The sequence below is a fragment of the Carcharhinus amblyrhynchos genome, chromosome 3 (assembly GCF_965287045.1).
Source record: "Carcharhinus amblyrhynchos chromosome 3, sCarAmb.v2.hapA, whole genome shotgun sequence".
Lineage (NCBI taxonomy): Eukaryota > Metazoa > Chordata > Chondrichthyes > Carcharhiniformes > Carcharhinidae > Carcharhinus > Carcharhinus amblyrhynchos.
The window spans coordinates 30,803,228-30,819,640 of NC_137326.1; the positions used below are offsets into that span (position 1 = coordinate 30,803,228).

The window sequence follows — 16,413 nt, forward strand, 5'->3', positions numbered from 1 at the left end:
AATTCCCTTGCCTATCAGAAATCTAACCGTGACGTAAATATAAACCGTGACTAAAAAGTAATCAGACCTGTTACAAAGAAAGATGGTTGTGGTGACTGGAGGTCAATCATTTCAGCTCCAGGACATCACTGTGGGAGTTCCTCAGGGTAGTGTCCTAGGACCAGCCATCTTCAGCTGCTTCATCAATGACCTTCCTTCCATCGTAAAGTCAGAAGTGACGATAACTGCACAATGTTCAGCACCATTCATGGATTCTTCAGCAAGTGCTGACAAATTGCAGAATCACACCTAATGTTAGATATTATATTGTGAGTTTTGCAGACAGGATCTATTGCAACAGCCAAAAGGACATACTGGTTGTCGGGAAGTACAGCTCAAGCTCCTGGTATTGCAATGGCACTAAAATTCATATACCATATTACTCATTTATACAGTTGGCAGAACATTCTTTTGGCTTGATCCTGTCAGTGGAAAATATGACTTATGTTGCTACTGCATAGGAGCAGGAAGAAACAGCTAGCTTCACCTGTTGCTTAAATTTTTGAGATACCTTGCCCTTCCAGGGTAATTTGAACTAGACTGGGTATGGTCTGGGTTGGCAAGTGGCAGCTCAATGTTCATGTGTAAGCGTGTGTGACACACAGTGCACAATGATCTGATCAAGGTAGTCATTATCCCACAGGACAGATTTGCTTTGTCCTATTTCAGCGTGCCTGGTGAACAAATGGCTCTTGTTCTATTTAAGAGATCGCTGACAAGGCCAATTTTGCAGAGCAGAGCGAGAGGAATCTCAATGCATTTATTGACGAGTGAATGCAGCTTGCAGTAGACAGTGAATTTCTCAGCGAGCATGTCAAGGAAAGGGAGCTGGTTAGACTGCTTCATTTCAAAAGTGAATCTGAGCATGGGATGAATTGCATTGAGGTATGTAAGAAAGTTCTTCTGTGCAGCTACAGAACGCAATGGAGCAAACACATTGACTGGAATTTTCAGGCTAGTCACAGCAGCAGGCTTTGCACTGCAGGGAATGGAATTTTGGCTTAGTGCCAAGTTCTCCATCCACGCTTGTAGTGGCAGTGGGGCATGAACGGCTAGAAAATTCCAGCCATCATCTATGTTTCAGAAATATATAAGCGGTAGGAAGTTTGAGGCTTAACTATTAAAAATGTGTTTCTTGAGGAAATCAACAAAAATGTTAGTGAGAGCTGGACCTAGAAAAGGATCTGTGGAAATGCAGTTGATTTTGGGCATACATGGTGTCATTAGAACTGAACTCAACTGTGTGAGTTGCTAAGTTCATAAAGTCAACAAATAGGGGCTCAGAAGATTCGGAGCTGCTTGGACAACCCTTTTTCCATGAAGTATAAATTTTTCCTTCCTATGAAATTTGGCATTCTTGTGTCTGTCCTGTTGAGTGTAAGACAAAAAGCTTTGAGAGCATGTCTCTTTTTTTCAGAACTACTGAGGTAAAATTTTATGCCTTACCTTTGTGCTCCTATTTAAATCATGCCACTTCAAGAACTGACTTTTGGAGGATTGGTCCAAATTAGAGTGAACTAGCAATGCAAGACCTTCCTAGACATGAAAAAATGTAGCATTATTTGTTCCTATATTACCGAATGCTCTTGAGTTTACCACCTTCACTCTGAATGGAAATGATGGTTTGTGTTACCATTGTGAAAAAAAATGCAATTCATGTAATGGTTCAAATCCATTTTAACATTAATTATTCACAGTGCTTGAACCTGAGCAGTAAGGTTATCAATTTAAACATCTCTTACGGGAAGGACGATGGTGAAATTTGTTATTTGTGTAACCCATATCTTTTTGATCCTTGAAAGCAGAAAATGCCAGACAATCTCAGCAGGTCTGACAGCATTTGTGGAAGAAGAATAGAGCCAACATTTCAAGTCTGGATGACCCTTTGAAACATTGGTTCTATTCTCTCTCCGCAGAGCTGTCAGACCTGCTGAGATTTTCCAGCATTTTCTATTTTGTTTCAGATTCCAACATCCATAATATTTTGTCTTATCTTTCTTGGCAGGTTCTCGGAGTTTGATATTAAAAAAGACATTCTGAGATGGTAAATGGTCTTCCAATGGATTTGTAAATGAAAAAGCTTGCGAATATGATTGGTGAATTGAGTAACAGTGTTACTGCAAATCTGCTGGTTAAAAATAAATAATTTGGAACTGAAATTACAAAGGTCACTTTACTAGTGGCAGGCTGTACTTGAGCAAGCAATTCTTGGCATTGCTACAGAATGGAGTTCTCTGCTCCTTCGGACTGTTTGAAAACTTTCAATTCCGAATCACTTGAACGACTCACGTAGAAAAAGTCCTCCATCCGGCAGAGGTCTCCAAGTATTAACAAGTGCCTGGACACTGAACATGTTGATTGTAACCATGGTGATAGACAGAAGCCTTGGCTATAAAAATTGCCGTGCCAATTGAAGTTTCCTTTTTCACAGATTTTAATCATTCCCTTTGTCAGAGGAATTGGGAAAGATGAAACATCTGTTTGATGCCCGCACTCAGAAGTGTTGGACAGAACTTATTGAGAAAGAAGCCTACACTCGTATCGCCTGGAGAGACAAATACGGGGCCAAGTATTCCAGGATTCCCCCGACCATTCTCAAGAAGCAGAGTGAAGTTCCCAAACTTCCTGCCAGGAATTATACCCTTCCAGCAATTCATGTTCCGAGACAGCAGGAAGAAGCAAAGAAAACAGCTCAGGAATCACCTTCCAAACCTGAGGTGTTCCAGGATATGCGGCCAGTAACTCCTCAGGTCCGAACTTTACTATACGATGGTTTCTCCAAAGAGCGAAAAGGCAGGTACCTGTATCTGGAAAAGAGGAAGGCAAAGCACCCGGAGGAAAAGTTCCAATATCCTGTTCTATCCTCCTGGGAATATGGCTGGAGACAGGGTGAGTGAAATGCATCCAGGACTCGGCAACCAGCCCTTCTGAAACAAACATACTTTAATGATTGAATTAATCACATAGGGTGTTTAAAAAAATTCTTAATTCTCCCTTTTAATTATTTTATGAGATATTTGACGTGATTCAAGAATGTTATTAGCGGGTTAGTGTCATTTAGTTAGTATTTGTTTCTGCTGCTGCTTTTTACATATTCATCATTAGAGCTATTCCTGATCAGTTCCTGTTAGAGATTACCCTTCCCTCCATTGTAGCAGTAATTTATAACAGATTGGTTATCTCTGAGCATAACTTCTTTCATTGTCATCAAATTCAAAGTAAGCACTGCTAGCTGTCACTGTGTTAGTACATGATGTACTGTCATGCAAGGTTTACATGATGTACTGTCATGCAAGGTTTACGTGATGTACTGTCATGCAAGATTTAGACACTCTCTAAATAGTCCCTGGTGATAAATTAGATAATGGTGGCACAGTGGTTAGCATTGCTGCCTCACAGCTCCAGGGACCCAGGTTCAATTCCTGGCTTGGGTCACTGTCTATGTGGAGTTTGCACATTCTCCCTGTGCTAGTGTGGGTTTCCTTCCACAGTTCCAAAGACGTGCTGGTTAGGTGCATTGGCCATGCTAAATTCTCCCTCAGTGTACCTGAACAGATGTTAAAGAGTGTTGATTTTCACAGAAACTTCATTGTAATGTGAATATAAGCCTACTTGCAACTAATAAGTAAACTTTATAAAGAGGTAGGGTAGTGAGTAACTACAGGTGCTATTAGAAGGAAATGGTTGTGTAATAGTATTATTACTGAACCAGCAACCCAGAGGCCCAGGCTAATGCTCTGGGGATATGGGTTCAAATCTCACCATGGCAGCTGGTGGAATTTAAATTCAATAAATCAAATCTAATAGTCACCACAAAGCTATTGTACATTGTTGTAAAAATCCAATTGGTTCACTGCAGTTGTTCAGGGAAGAAAATCAGCATTCCTTTGCTGGCCTAGCTTACATTTAACTCCAGGTCCACAGAAAACAGTTAACTCTTAACTGTCCCCTGAAACAGCCTAGAAAGCCACTCAGTTCAATTGGGATGGGCAACAAATGCTGGCCTTGCCAATGATATCCACATCCCACGAAACAAAATAAACTTAAAAAAGTTAGGCATCATCTGTGAAAGATGTATATTAAAGATATATTAAGCCATTAACCTATTCCAATTACATCTTTTCATAAAGTTGGATGTTCTGTCCATACTCAGTTGAGATATTGATGTGATTTCTTTGGGTTTGGTGTGTGAACTATTTAAAAAGCTTTTTTTTATTCATTCGTTGGACATGAGTGTCACTGGCCGGCCAGCATTTATTGCCCATCGCTATTTGCCCAAGGGCAGCTGTGAGTCAACCACATTGCTGTGGCTCTGGAATCACATGTCGGCCAGACCAGGTAAGGATCACAGATTTCCTTCCTTAAAGGGCATTAGTGAACCAGATGGATTTTTCCGACAATTGACAATGGTTTCATGGTCATCAGTAGATTCTTAATTCCAGATTTGTTCTTATATTGAATTCAAATTCCATCATTGGCCGTGGGATTTGAACCAGGTCCCTAGAACATTAGCTGAGCTTCTGGATTAATAGTCTAACGATAATACCATTCGGCCATTGCCTCCCCATAAGCACATCTTCCCCCCCTTTTCATAAGTGAGTTGTCATCTTCAGCAGCCATGAATGAAATTTAGGTGTTATCAGTGATGTGGATCCCTATATTTCACTGTTACTCAGGAAACTGGTACTTCCAGCTTTCTGGGTTCCATCCTATATGTTCTCATTTGATGCTTATGCTCGGAACATGATTCATAAGTGTGGGGTCAGCTTCCTCATGCACAATGACATCCAGCTCAACTTTGCTCCCTCTAGGCCACTCCACTTGGCTTGCACTGTAAGACTACCTGGCCAACATTTAGTTTTTTATGAGCTGTAACTTTCTTCTGACAGAAGTCTCCAGCACTGATGTTAAGTTATATCACCTTGTTGCATGATTCCTTCCTGACCACTGCATGTGACTGAACCAGACTGTGCTATTCAAACACGAGCTGTCCTTTCATTTCCATATTCTCCCATAAAACAAAAACAGAAAATGCTGGAAAATCTCAGCAGGTCTGACAGCATCTGTGTGGAGAGAATAGAACCAACATTTCAAGTCTAGATGATCCTTCTTCAGAGCTCCCATAAAATGTTGACTGATTCCACCGCCATGACTGCTTCTTGTTTCAACCAGCCTCCTGGCGAAACCCTCATCAGTGCCTTTGTCACTTCCAGAATCAATTCACCCAAATTTCAGTTGCCAATTACCCAATTCTCCACCTCACCTTACCAATATTTCCTCTATATACATACTAACCTGTACTGTCTCATTTGCACATATTACCCATTTTTGCTAATCTAACTCCTGGTTTTTAATAGTTCAGATTGAATATTCTTGGTGTCTACATTCCTCAATGTGCACACACACATTAGGAGCAGGAGTAGGTACTCAGTCAACTGACCAGCTCCACATTTGCTAAAATCATTGCTGATCTGATTGTGGGCTCCACTCTCCTTTTTACCTACTATAACCTTTGATTCCTTGTCAACTGTTAAAAATATTCAGTGACCCCACCTCCACAGCTCTCTAAGGAAGAGAATTCCACAGATTAACTCTGATTGAGAGAAAAATTTGCCTAATTCCCGGTTTAAGTGGTCAACCTCTTATTTTTAAACCATATCCCCAAGATCTAGTCTCTCCCGAAACAGGAAACATCCTTTCAGCCTCCACTCTGATACATGCCCTCAGGTTCTTGTATGTTTTAGATCATTGAACATTACAGCGCAGTACAGGCCCTTCAGCCCTCAATGTTGCACCGACCAGTGGAACCAATCTAATGACCCTCTAACCTAAACTATTCCAATGTTATTCATATGCCTATCCACTGGCCATTTGAACGTCCTTAAAGTTGGTGAGTCCACAACTGCTGCAGGCAGGGCATTCCATGCCCTTACTACCCTGAGTAAAGAACCTACCCTGACATCCATCCTATAATTATCACCCCTCAATTTAAAGCTATGTCCCCTCGTGTTAGCCATCACCATCCGAGGAAAAAGGCTCTCACTGTCCACCCTATCTAATCCTCTGATCATCTTGTATGTCTCAATTAGGTCACCTCTTAACCTTCTTCTCTCTAACGAAAATAACCTCAAGTCCCTCAGCCTTTCCTCATAAGACCTTCCCACCATACCAGGCAACATCCTGGTAAACCTTCTCTGCACCCTTTCCAACATTTTAGTAAGATCACTCCTCATTCTTCTAAGCTCCATTTCCAACCTGTCCCAATGTTCCTCATAAGACAACCCCTTCATCCCAACCTAGTGAATCTTCTTTGTACAGCTCCCAATGCAACGATAGCCTTTCTTAAATAAGAAAATCAAAACAGTACACAGTACTCCAGATGTGGTCCCATAAACAACCTGTACAACTGTGCTGAAACTGATAGTCTTACTCTTCCCTCCTCTACCCATTCATTTTGGTCCAGTCTTGGGCCCTGCTCTGAGAAAGGATTTCCCTAAAACGGCCTGCCTTTCCACCCTTCACTCCTCTTTCCAAAGCCTTTTCTTAAAACCCATGCCCTTGGGCACTCTTCCTAATAAGAAATAGAGTAGGCCACATGATCCATTGGGCCTGCTCCTCCATTCCCCCTCTACTGAAGTTATTTTGCATTTATTTAGTGAAACTTTAGCTACGTGTTTTGTTTTTCTCCCCGTGGTCATTCCATTGTGAAAATCCTTCTTGGCTTCACCATTTTGAATTGCTGGCACATTGCCAAATCATGGCAGGTCCATTGCAGCATAATACTACCAGTTTGCAAATGTGAACCATATAGCTTCCAATGCCGCTTTACCCCATCACTTACAGCACAGACAGTGCTATACTTACAGAAATACCTACAGCAGTTCTAATTATTGCAGCTGTAAAGGGTGCCTTAGATGGTCAGGGACAGCTGGTTGACAGGATTATATAGCTGCCAACTCTGTCACTCTGACTGGATCTGGCACGTGGCTCAATGAATTTTAGATGTTAAACCACCCAGAACCACAGGCAGTGTGATCATGCCCAGAATGACAACTCTGAGTATTTAGGATGACTTTGGAGTGTTGCTTACATGTGCAATATGTATGCAGGTGCAAACTTTCTGGTTGCAGACCCTGGGTCTCCCTCCTCCCTGTACATACAGGACAAATCTTGTACCATGAGAACTGACAGAAGGACAGAAAGCATCAATACAAAAGGAATGCGCAGAACCATCACAACACACTTTTTCTTTGGGTGAACTTCCATTTTTTTTCTCACTTTGAAATGCTTTGGGTTGTTTTTACAAATGCAAGGTATTATGGCCTGCACGGTGGCACAGTGGTTAGTATTGTTGCCTCAACGCCAGGGACCTGGGTTCAATTCAGGCCTCGGGTTACTGTCTCTGTGGAGTTTGCACGTTCTCCCAGTATCTGCGTGGGTTTCCTCTGGGTGCTCCAGTTTCCTCCCACAGTCCAAAGATGTGTGGGAGGAATTGATTTAGCATGATTGGCCAAGCTAAAGTGCCCCTTAGTGTCAGGAGGACTAGCAAGGTAAATATGTGGGGTTAAGGGGATAGGGTGGGATTGTTATCAGTGCAGACTTGATGGGCTGAATGGCACTGTAGGGCTTCTATGTTACTACACCAATTTTCAACAAGGAGTCATTTTTACAGCAAGTTGTATCTTTATAGAAGAGCAACCCCAACCTTAAACCTTACTTACTTTTGGTGGAATACGTAGCTGACTAATCAGTAACAGAAAATGTTACTTACAAATTTACCACGAATTAATATTGTAAATCACTGCGTTCAATTTTCACAGAATGTTTATTTTCAAACTTATTTGGCCAGGTGATGTTATACAGGAGCTGCAGTTACCAGCTCATGGTCGATTGAGGACCGTAAACGATACTTTCTACTCGAGAAATGGTGTCTTCCACAAGCTATCTGCAACTGACACACTTGCTACAATAAACTGAGGATGTCGACAGCATTCCTGCAATGATGTTAGTGCTCAGCTTTCTCTCTCTAATGTTGAAGTAATCCCATACAGCTTCTGATCTGTGGCATTTACATAAGAACATAAGAAATAGGAGCAGGAGTAGGCCATCTAGCCCTTCAAGCCTGCCCCGCCATTCATTCAATAAGATCATGGCTGATCTGTCGCTGCTCAGTTCCACTTTCCTGCCCTCTCTCCATAACCCTTAATCCCCTCTCTTATCAAAAACCCATCAACCCGCGTCTTAAAAATATTTAGCGAGGCAGCCTCCACCACTTCAACGGGCAGAGAATTCCAGAGATTCACCACCCTTAGAGTGAAGAAGTTCCTCCTCAACTCCGTTCTAAACCGCCCCCCCTTTATCTTGAGGCTGTGCCCCCTAGTCCTACTGTCTTTTTTGAGCGGGAAGAGTCTCTCCACCTCTATCCTTCTGCAAAATTTCTCACTTAGCACTCATTGCTGAAATAATTAATTTCAAAACTGCAGCATTCTTATTAGGTCTGTTACTGTAATGTTCTTAGTGCATTTCACATGCTGCAATCATGATGCTGTGTAATCCAGCATACATTTTTGGATCAACTGAACATGTAGATCAAAGAGACTTGTTTCAAATTATCTTGTGTATCACATGTGATTTACTGCTCTTAAAAGCAATTTATTTCAGAATAAAAATTGTCAGAATAAAACTTTACTTTGTATCACAAATAGCAATTATAATAGACTTTTACATGAGGGAGAATGAGAGGCCATTCAGCCAATTAAAAGCTCCTTTTTTTGTAGAAAACATATGCCGTAAATCAGTTTGCCTTCACAAATTGTGGGGAAAATACCTTGTAAACTGCCAAAGCTGTTCATTATGGGAGCGTTAGCTTGTAAGCTGCCTACAAGATGGAGGCAGTGGTTGCACTGCATGCTGGGAAATGACTGGAATGAAAAGTTCTTTGATAGTCAGAGGCAGTTCTGCAAGCTCATTGAACTGGGTGCTTCTAAGCTAATAAATTAATAAAACTTCTAAGCTGAAAGCCATTAAGTTTGTATATATAAGGCAGACGTTTCTTGCTCGTGTTGGAAAATCATTTGGGACACAAATGGCATGGTGGAAAAGTGGTTAGCACTGCCGCCTCACAGCACTAGGGACCTGGGTTCAATTCCCGGCTTGGGTCACTACCTGTGCGGAGTGTCCACGTTCTCCCCGTAACTGCATGGTTTTCCTCCAGGTGCTCTGGTTTCCTCCCAAAGATGTGTGGGTTTAGGTTGATTGGACAAGCTAAATTGACCCTACTGCCAGGGGATTAGCAGGCTAAGAATGTAGAGTTACAGGAATAGGGCCTGGGTTGGATTGTGGTCGGTGCAGACTTGATGGGCCGAATAGCCTCCTTCTACACAGCAGGAATTCTATGATTCAAACATTTAACACCTCATCTAGAGTGTAGGAAACTGTGAAACTATAGACAACCCCACAGAATGGCATCTAGTTGGATATAAAGATGTCAAATAGCTTCACATTTGGGTAATATTGATCAAGAGGCAAGGTGGGCTATAAAATTAAAGTACAGAGGTTAACACATGAACATATGAATTTGAAGCAGGGGTAGACCTTGAGCCTGCAGTGTCATTCATTAAGACCATGGCAGGGCTGAATGTGTAACCTCAACTCCACATGACCTTACATCCCCATGCTAATCAAGAATCTATCTACATCTTAAAATATTCAAAGACTCTGCTTCTATCACTTTGTGAGGAAAAGAATTCCAATGACTGAACCCTCTGAGAGAAAAAAAAAATCTACATCTCTGTCCAAGGTATTTAGATTTCACTAACACATAAGCCACGCCTCGTGCAGATGCCCTTGAACTTACACATTTGTTAGAGTTGATTGGCAGCAATAGGGATGAAATCTTTTGATGTATGTGTCACTCAAGTTAGTAAGAAGTCAGTAACAACACCAGGTTAAAGTCCAACAGGTTTATTTGGTAGCACAAGCCACAAGCTTTTGGAACGCTGCCCCTTCATCAGGTGAGTTGGAGTTCTGTTCACAAACAGGACATATAAAAACACAAACTCAATTTACAAAATAATGGTTGGAATATGAGTCTTTTCAGGTAATCAAGTCTTAAAGGTACAGACAATGTGAGTGGAGAGAGGGTTAAGCGCAAGTTAAAGAGATGTGTATTGTCTCCAGATAGGACAGTTAGTGAGGTTTTGTAGGCCCAGGCAAGCCGTGGGAGTTACAGATAGTGTGACACGAACCCAAGATCCCGGTTTAACCTGGTATTGTGAGACTTCTAACTGTGCTTACCCCAGTCCAACGCCAGCATCTCCACATCATCACTCAAGTTAGCCAAAGGAATGTGGAAAACTTCTCTATGTAGGTACAGAAAAGGTAGTTCTCTTTAAATTCTGTAGGGGTTGGCATGGTGACACAGTGATTAGCACTGCTGCCTCACAGCGCCAGGGACCGGGGTTCAATTCCCAGCTTAGGTCATTGTCTGCGCGGAGACTGCAAGTTCTCCCCATGTCTGCATGGGTTTCCTCCAGGTGCTCCAATTTCCTCCCACAGTCTGAAAGCTAGTTAGGTGTATTGGCCATGCTAAATTCTCCCTTAGTGTACCTGAACAGGTGTCCGAGTGGCGACTCGGGGATTTTCACAGTAACTTTATTGCGATGTTAATGTAAGCTTACTTGTGACACTAATAAATAGAAAAAGCTTAATAGAAGCAGAGCCTTTATCTTAAGGTATTTGTAGTTAAAAAAAATTCTCATTTATTTTCTGTGATCTCTCGTCAGCAGATGCAAAATGGCACTTGCACAAACACAAAGTATTGCAGGACAGAGCATCAGAAGAAGAATTTGAAATTTGGGAAGACCAACCAATTACAAACACAGATATGCGTGCCACTTAATTAAATAAATGTCTCCGATGAGAAAGACAGGTTTTAAATCACCTAGCAGATATCACTGTAGCTGGAAAGGAAAGGAAAAGACTACCCCTTCATCAAAGGCACTCATCAACTCAATACTGCAGAAGTTAACACTGGTGTCCCAGAGGAGGAAAGAGTGAATTACTCATTCTGCTCACAGAAGATAAGATCATATAAGCTCTGGTAAAAGTGGTAATCGATACTAGACTTTGATCTATCCTATATTTTGGCAATTTAATGTTGTTATATTGTCAGTTACCTTTAATCATAATTTTGCCCCAAGGTAATGATCTAATTTACAGTTTAATTTAAGTGTCCAGTTAATGGGGAATTGCAATGATGCATTGAACTGCCTTTATAACCCGATGTTGTTGAATAACTCTTCCTATTAATAATTTGCTATTCAAGCTGCTAGATGACCCTGACTAAACCTGTCATATCTGTTGTTGCTTGTCAGCTTGATGTTTAGCTTTAAGTTGTCATTTTCTGCTCAGCTAATCATTGTTAGTGCACGATTTATCATCTAACTTCTCCCTTGATTCATGAAGAAAAGGTTAATTCATTCACTTAGTAGTTAGCAAACACAGGATTGGCGAAAGAAAGAGTGAGAACTTGAGCTGGTTAATGTAAGATGGTTCAGTGGATCACTTGGAATTCTCACAAGGGTAACCCTTAAAACCCAGACAGTTTATTAGTGAGAGTTAATGTGGGGAGTAAATGATTTATCTGCTTCCTTGTAGCTGGGATATAGAAATTCAATGAGCCCAATCCACCCCACCCTGCTTCCCCTTCAGTTCTTATCTCCCCCATCATAATATCCAACCGTAATTTTTCATTCAGATCTTCTTTTGGCCTTTTATTTTACTTTATAAAACTTAAACGTCTACAACTTTTGCTCATGCCACTATTTCGTTTGCAACCTGAGGAGTCTTTCTGTTCTTTTCACAGTTACAAAATGTCTCAAAATTAATCACAACACTCAGAATGTACTTTGATTGAATATCTGTTAGTATATAAGAGCTTTATTTATTATCTTTACTCTGGAGTTTTAAGGTGTGACTGTGGCATTTCCTGGGTTCTGATAAAATTCTGATAAAATGAGCTAAAGAATCTGGTGAACTAGTGTGGCAACAATAATCTCTCCCCCAGTGTCAACAAAACGAAAGAGATTGTCATCGACTTCAGAAAGCGTAAAGGAGAACATGCCCCTGTCTACTTCGGGGACGAAGTGGAAAGGGTTGAGAGCTTCAAGTTTTTAGGTATCCAGATCACCAACAATCTGTCCTGGTTCCCCCCCATGGCGACACTCTAGTTAAGAAAGCCCACCAATGCCTCTACTTTCTCAGAAGATTAAGGAAATTTGACATGTCAGTTACGCCTCTCACCAACTTTTACAGATGCACCATAGAAAGCATTCTTTCTGGTTGTATCACTGCTTGGTATGGTCCCTGCTCTGCCCAAGACCACAAGAAACTACAAAAGCTCATGAATGTAGCTCAATCCATCACACAAACCAACCTCCCATTCACTAACTCTGTCTACACTTCCCACTGCCTTGGCAAAGCAGCCAGCATAATTAAAGACCTCACGCATCCCGGACATTCTGTCTTCCACCTTCGTCCATCGGGTAAAAGGTACAAAAGTCTGAGGTCACATACCAATCAACCCAAGAACAGCTTCTTCCCTGCTGCTCTCAGACTTCTGAATAGACTTACCTTGCATTAAGTTGATCTTTCTCTACACTCTAGCTATGACTGTAAGGCTACATTTTGCACTCCCTTGTTTCCTTCTCTATGAATGTTATGCTTTGTCTGTATAGCATGCAAGAAATGATACTTTTCACTGTATGTTAATACATGTGACAATAATCAATCAAATCAAATCAAAATTCCTAAACTTTCCAGTGACGTGTTGGAGATGCAATGCGGATCGCCATAAATCCTGAGGCATGAGTTTAAGGCCATGGTCCACTCTGCTGATTTTTAGTGATGTTGTAGGTGGAACACACAATCATGAGGAGGGAAAGAGGGGCAGCGAGAATTCTTTTCAATGCCTCATGCCTGTGCAGCGTATAACCAACATTGCTGGCCCTGCATTATCCCAAGAGAAAGTAACCTGCTAGAGGGCTATATTTATCAAATTACCATGCAACTACTTCATTGGAGTTACACCTTCTCTGCTGAAAGGGCGTGTTCTTTGAAAGGAATGCACACATTGTTGAATCTGGTGCTGTTATCTTATAAATGAATGTTTAGAATAAAGTATGTAAGAAAACAGTGTGGATCCTTGTCTCATTTCAGTTAAATTTTTATATTTGTGATCTGTTCCTTTGGGATAGAAATATATTTCTAGCCTTGTATAAAAAGTGGTCAATGTAAATGGAAAACAGAAAAAATGATTTTTTTAAAAATTGATGTGATTTTTGCAAACATATGATTTAGGAGAAGGAGTAGGTCGGAGTGGCAGAGTGGTACAGTGATCAGCACTGCTGCCTCACAATGCTAGGGACCCGGGTTCAATTCCCAGTATGGGTCACTGTCTGTGTGGTGTCTGCATGGGTTTTCTCCGGATGCTCCGGTTTCCTCCCCACAGTCTGGAAGACGTGCTCATTAGGTGCATTGGCCATACTAAATTCTTCTTCATTGTACCCGAACAGGCACTGGAGTGTGGATTTTCACAGTGACTTCATTGCCATGTTAATGTAAGCCTACTTGTGATACTAATAAAATAAACTTTAAACTCAAGCTTGTTCTGCCATTCAGTAAGATCATTTTTGATCTGATTGTAACCTCAGCTCCACATCCTTCCCTATCTCAACAACTTTTCACCCCCTTGCTTATCAAGAACTCATCCAGCTTTGCCTTTATTCAAAACTCTGGACAGGATTCTCTGTCGCGTCCGTGCAAGCAAGAAAAGAGAAATTTGGCACTCCAGCCAAAACTCCATTCACTTTCAGCAACACCAGAAAATCGCAGCTGTGAATGAGGATGGGAGAGTTTGATCTTCCGCTATCTTTTGAGGATAAGAGTTCCAAAGACTCAGACCTCTGAGAGAAAACAATTCTTTCCATCTGCGTCTCAAATGAGCAACTTATTTTTAAACTGTGACCCCCTTGTTCTAGATCCTCGCACAAAAGGAAACTTCTGCCCTGTCAAGGCCCTTAAGGATACTTTATGTTTCAACTAAGTCACCTCTTACTCTTTTAAACTGGAGTGGATGCAAACATAGCCTGCCCACCCTTTCTTCATAAGACAACCTGCCCATTCCAGGTATTAGTCTAGTGAAGTGAAGTAGACATAGTCCCAGATGACCATAGGCTGCTCTCCCTTTTGAAGGGGCCAGCTAACTGGTGGTGATTTAATCTGCAGGTCAACACACCTCAGGCGAGGGGGGCGAGGTTAAGAGGACATGCCTTCAAGAATAACTTCAGTACAGGAATTGAACCCATGCCATTGGCATAGTTCTGCATTGCTAACCAGCGATCCAGCCAACTGAGTTAACCATGTGGTTTTTCTAGCTTGAGGAGGTGGGTATACCTTCTCTGAACCACTTCCAATGTATTTACATATTTCCTTAAATAAGGAAACCATACACTGCACGGTAATCCAGATATTGTCTCACTAAAGCCCAGTGTATTTGAAACACAACCTTCCTACTGGTGTATTCAATTACTCTCGCAACAAACTATAACGTTCTATTAGCTTACTTCATTACTTGCTATGCCTGCATACTAACCTTTTTTGATTCATGTTGTCTCACAGACATGGAAGCACTTTTACACCAATATTAATATTGAGGACCTCTGCAGGATCTGGCAGCATCTGTAAGGATGGAAAAGAGCTGACGTTATGCATCCACATGACCCTTTGTCAAAGCTTTGACAAAGGGTTATTTGGATTTGAAACACCAGCTCTTTTCTGTCCTTACAAATGCCGCCTGACCTGCTGAGATTTTCTCTTTTGGTTTCAGATTCCAGCATCCGCAGCAATCTGCTTTTATTTAATATTGAGGATTCCTAACTCAGATGTACTGTTGGTTGGACTGACAGTAAACTTTACTCTTCCCTGCCCCTCAATCCTCTGAACAAGGAGTTCACCTTCACCACACCAACTCAGGCCGTTCCTGTGAAATGTGAGACCAAAACATTGTCTGATTTCAAGAAGAAATTAGATATAGCTCTAAGGACTAAAGGGATCAAGGAATACGGGGGGGATCAGGATTTTGAATTTGATGATCAGCCATGATCAAAATGGATAGCACAGCAGGCTCAAAGGGCCGAATGGCCTACACCTGCTTCTAGTTTCTATCTGATGGTTGGTGAGTTTCAGTGGAATGCTATCAGGGTTCCAAAGGTTAGATTATGAGAAGAGATTGCTTTCCACAGAAAATAGAAGGCTAAAGGATAGCTTGGCTGCTGGAGGGGATTGGGGTTTGAAACTCAAGTTGGGATTGAATGGCATGCAAGACTGCAAAATCTCAGTCAGCAGAAGACAACATCTGGAAGTGTGGCGAAGGTAAGAAATTTGTGACGGGGTCAAAGGTGATGAATTGAATTTTCCAATGTCTAACCGAAAGCAATTACAGCTCAACCATGAATGAAGATTGAATAAATAGTCTGACCACATAAAAGTGGTGGAGAGTTACTAGCATACATATGGAAGCAAACCTTTGTAGATGGTGTTCTCAAGGCCAGTATATACATGAGGGTGGGGTCAAGGTTAGATTATTGGAGGGATGTTGAGGTAACTGTCTTGAAGGGTAGCCATTTCTTATGATGCTGTAGACAGGCATGTGAGGAAGTCCCACCAGGCTGAACAATAGATGAGAGGCATTTGTGGAGAACAGTGGCATCAAAACCTGTACTAGGACAGTCAATGCATTATCATCACAATCACAACAAAATGTCGTTCATGGCTTTGGGTTCCTTTAATACTCTTTCCCCGCTATGTCCTGTAGTCACTATATTTTTTATATCACTTACTCCAGCAGCAGTATTTTGTATCCAAGTCTTCATCATCTGTGTTGATAGATTGCCATCTAATGTTGTGAAGGAATTTTATGGTAATGATTCTAACGCCCGAATTCTACTGCCCCACCACAGAATCGGAGTGGATAGGGGGCGGGCAAAGGAAATGTCCATTGACTTTGCCCAGGATTTTCTGGTCTCACACAAGCCAGGCCATAAAATCCCACCCTAAGTGTCCAGCTAGTGTGAAAATGGGAGAGTTCCAGATCCATTTTTTGTGTGAGTTTTCATGCCCAATCTTAGATATTGGAACTTAGATGTGGAAGTATGAGCTAGACCATTTCTAGCTGCTGCAGGCAGCGGGTTGGGCTTCGTTCACCAGCCAGCCAGCAGAGGGAGCTACTGCACGTCTGCAGATCTCTATGTCTGCACATGCACAACAGCAACTGTAGAGGGAGCCATTGCACGTGTGCAGACTTCTGATTTTATA

The 16,413-nt window shown here is 41.6% G+C and overlaps 1 protein-coding gene across 3 annotated transcripts; it reads left to right on the forward strand.

Moving 5' to 3' along the window:
• Positions 1–772: 772 nt before the first annotated feature.
• Positions 773–13,188, forward strand: LOC145338353 (protein SPMIP1). 3 transcript variants are annotated; one of them, XM_080182911.1, is made up of 4 exons: positions 773–924; positions 2,471–2,928; positions 7,889–8,043; positions 10,824–13,188. In XM_080182911.1, the coding sequence occupies exons 2-3, from the start codon at positions 2,508–2,510 to the stop codon at positions 8,014–8,016; spliced, it is 549 nt and encodes a 182-aa protein (XP_080039037.1). In that variant the 5' UTR covers positions 773–924; positions 2,471–2,507; the 3' UTR covers positions 8,017–8,043; positions 10,824–13,188. The 3 variants fall into 3 exon arrangements, with proteins under 3 accessions (XP_080039037.1, XP_080039035.1, XP_080039036.1); XM_080182909.1 differs by having other exon boundaries at positions 774–924; positions 2,045–2,928; XM_080182910.1 differs by having other exon boundaries at positions 774–924; positions 2,045–2,928; positions 10,827–13,188.
• The last annotated feature ends 3,225 nt before the right edge of the window (positions 13,189–16,413 follow it).

Bases quoted from the DNA above. Each gene is read 5' to 3' on its own strand.
- LOC145338353 (XM_080182911.1), top strand. From the start codon at position 2,508: ATGAAACATCTGTTTGATGCCCGCACTCAGAAGTGTTGGACAGAACTT. The intron at 2,929-7,888 runs GTGAGTGAAATG...TTATTTGGCCAG, and splicing joins GGAATATGGCTGGAGACAGG to GTGATGTTATACAGGAGCTG.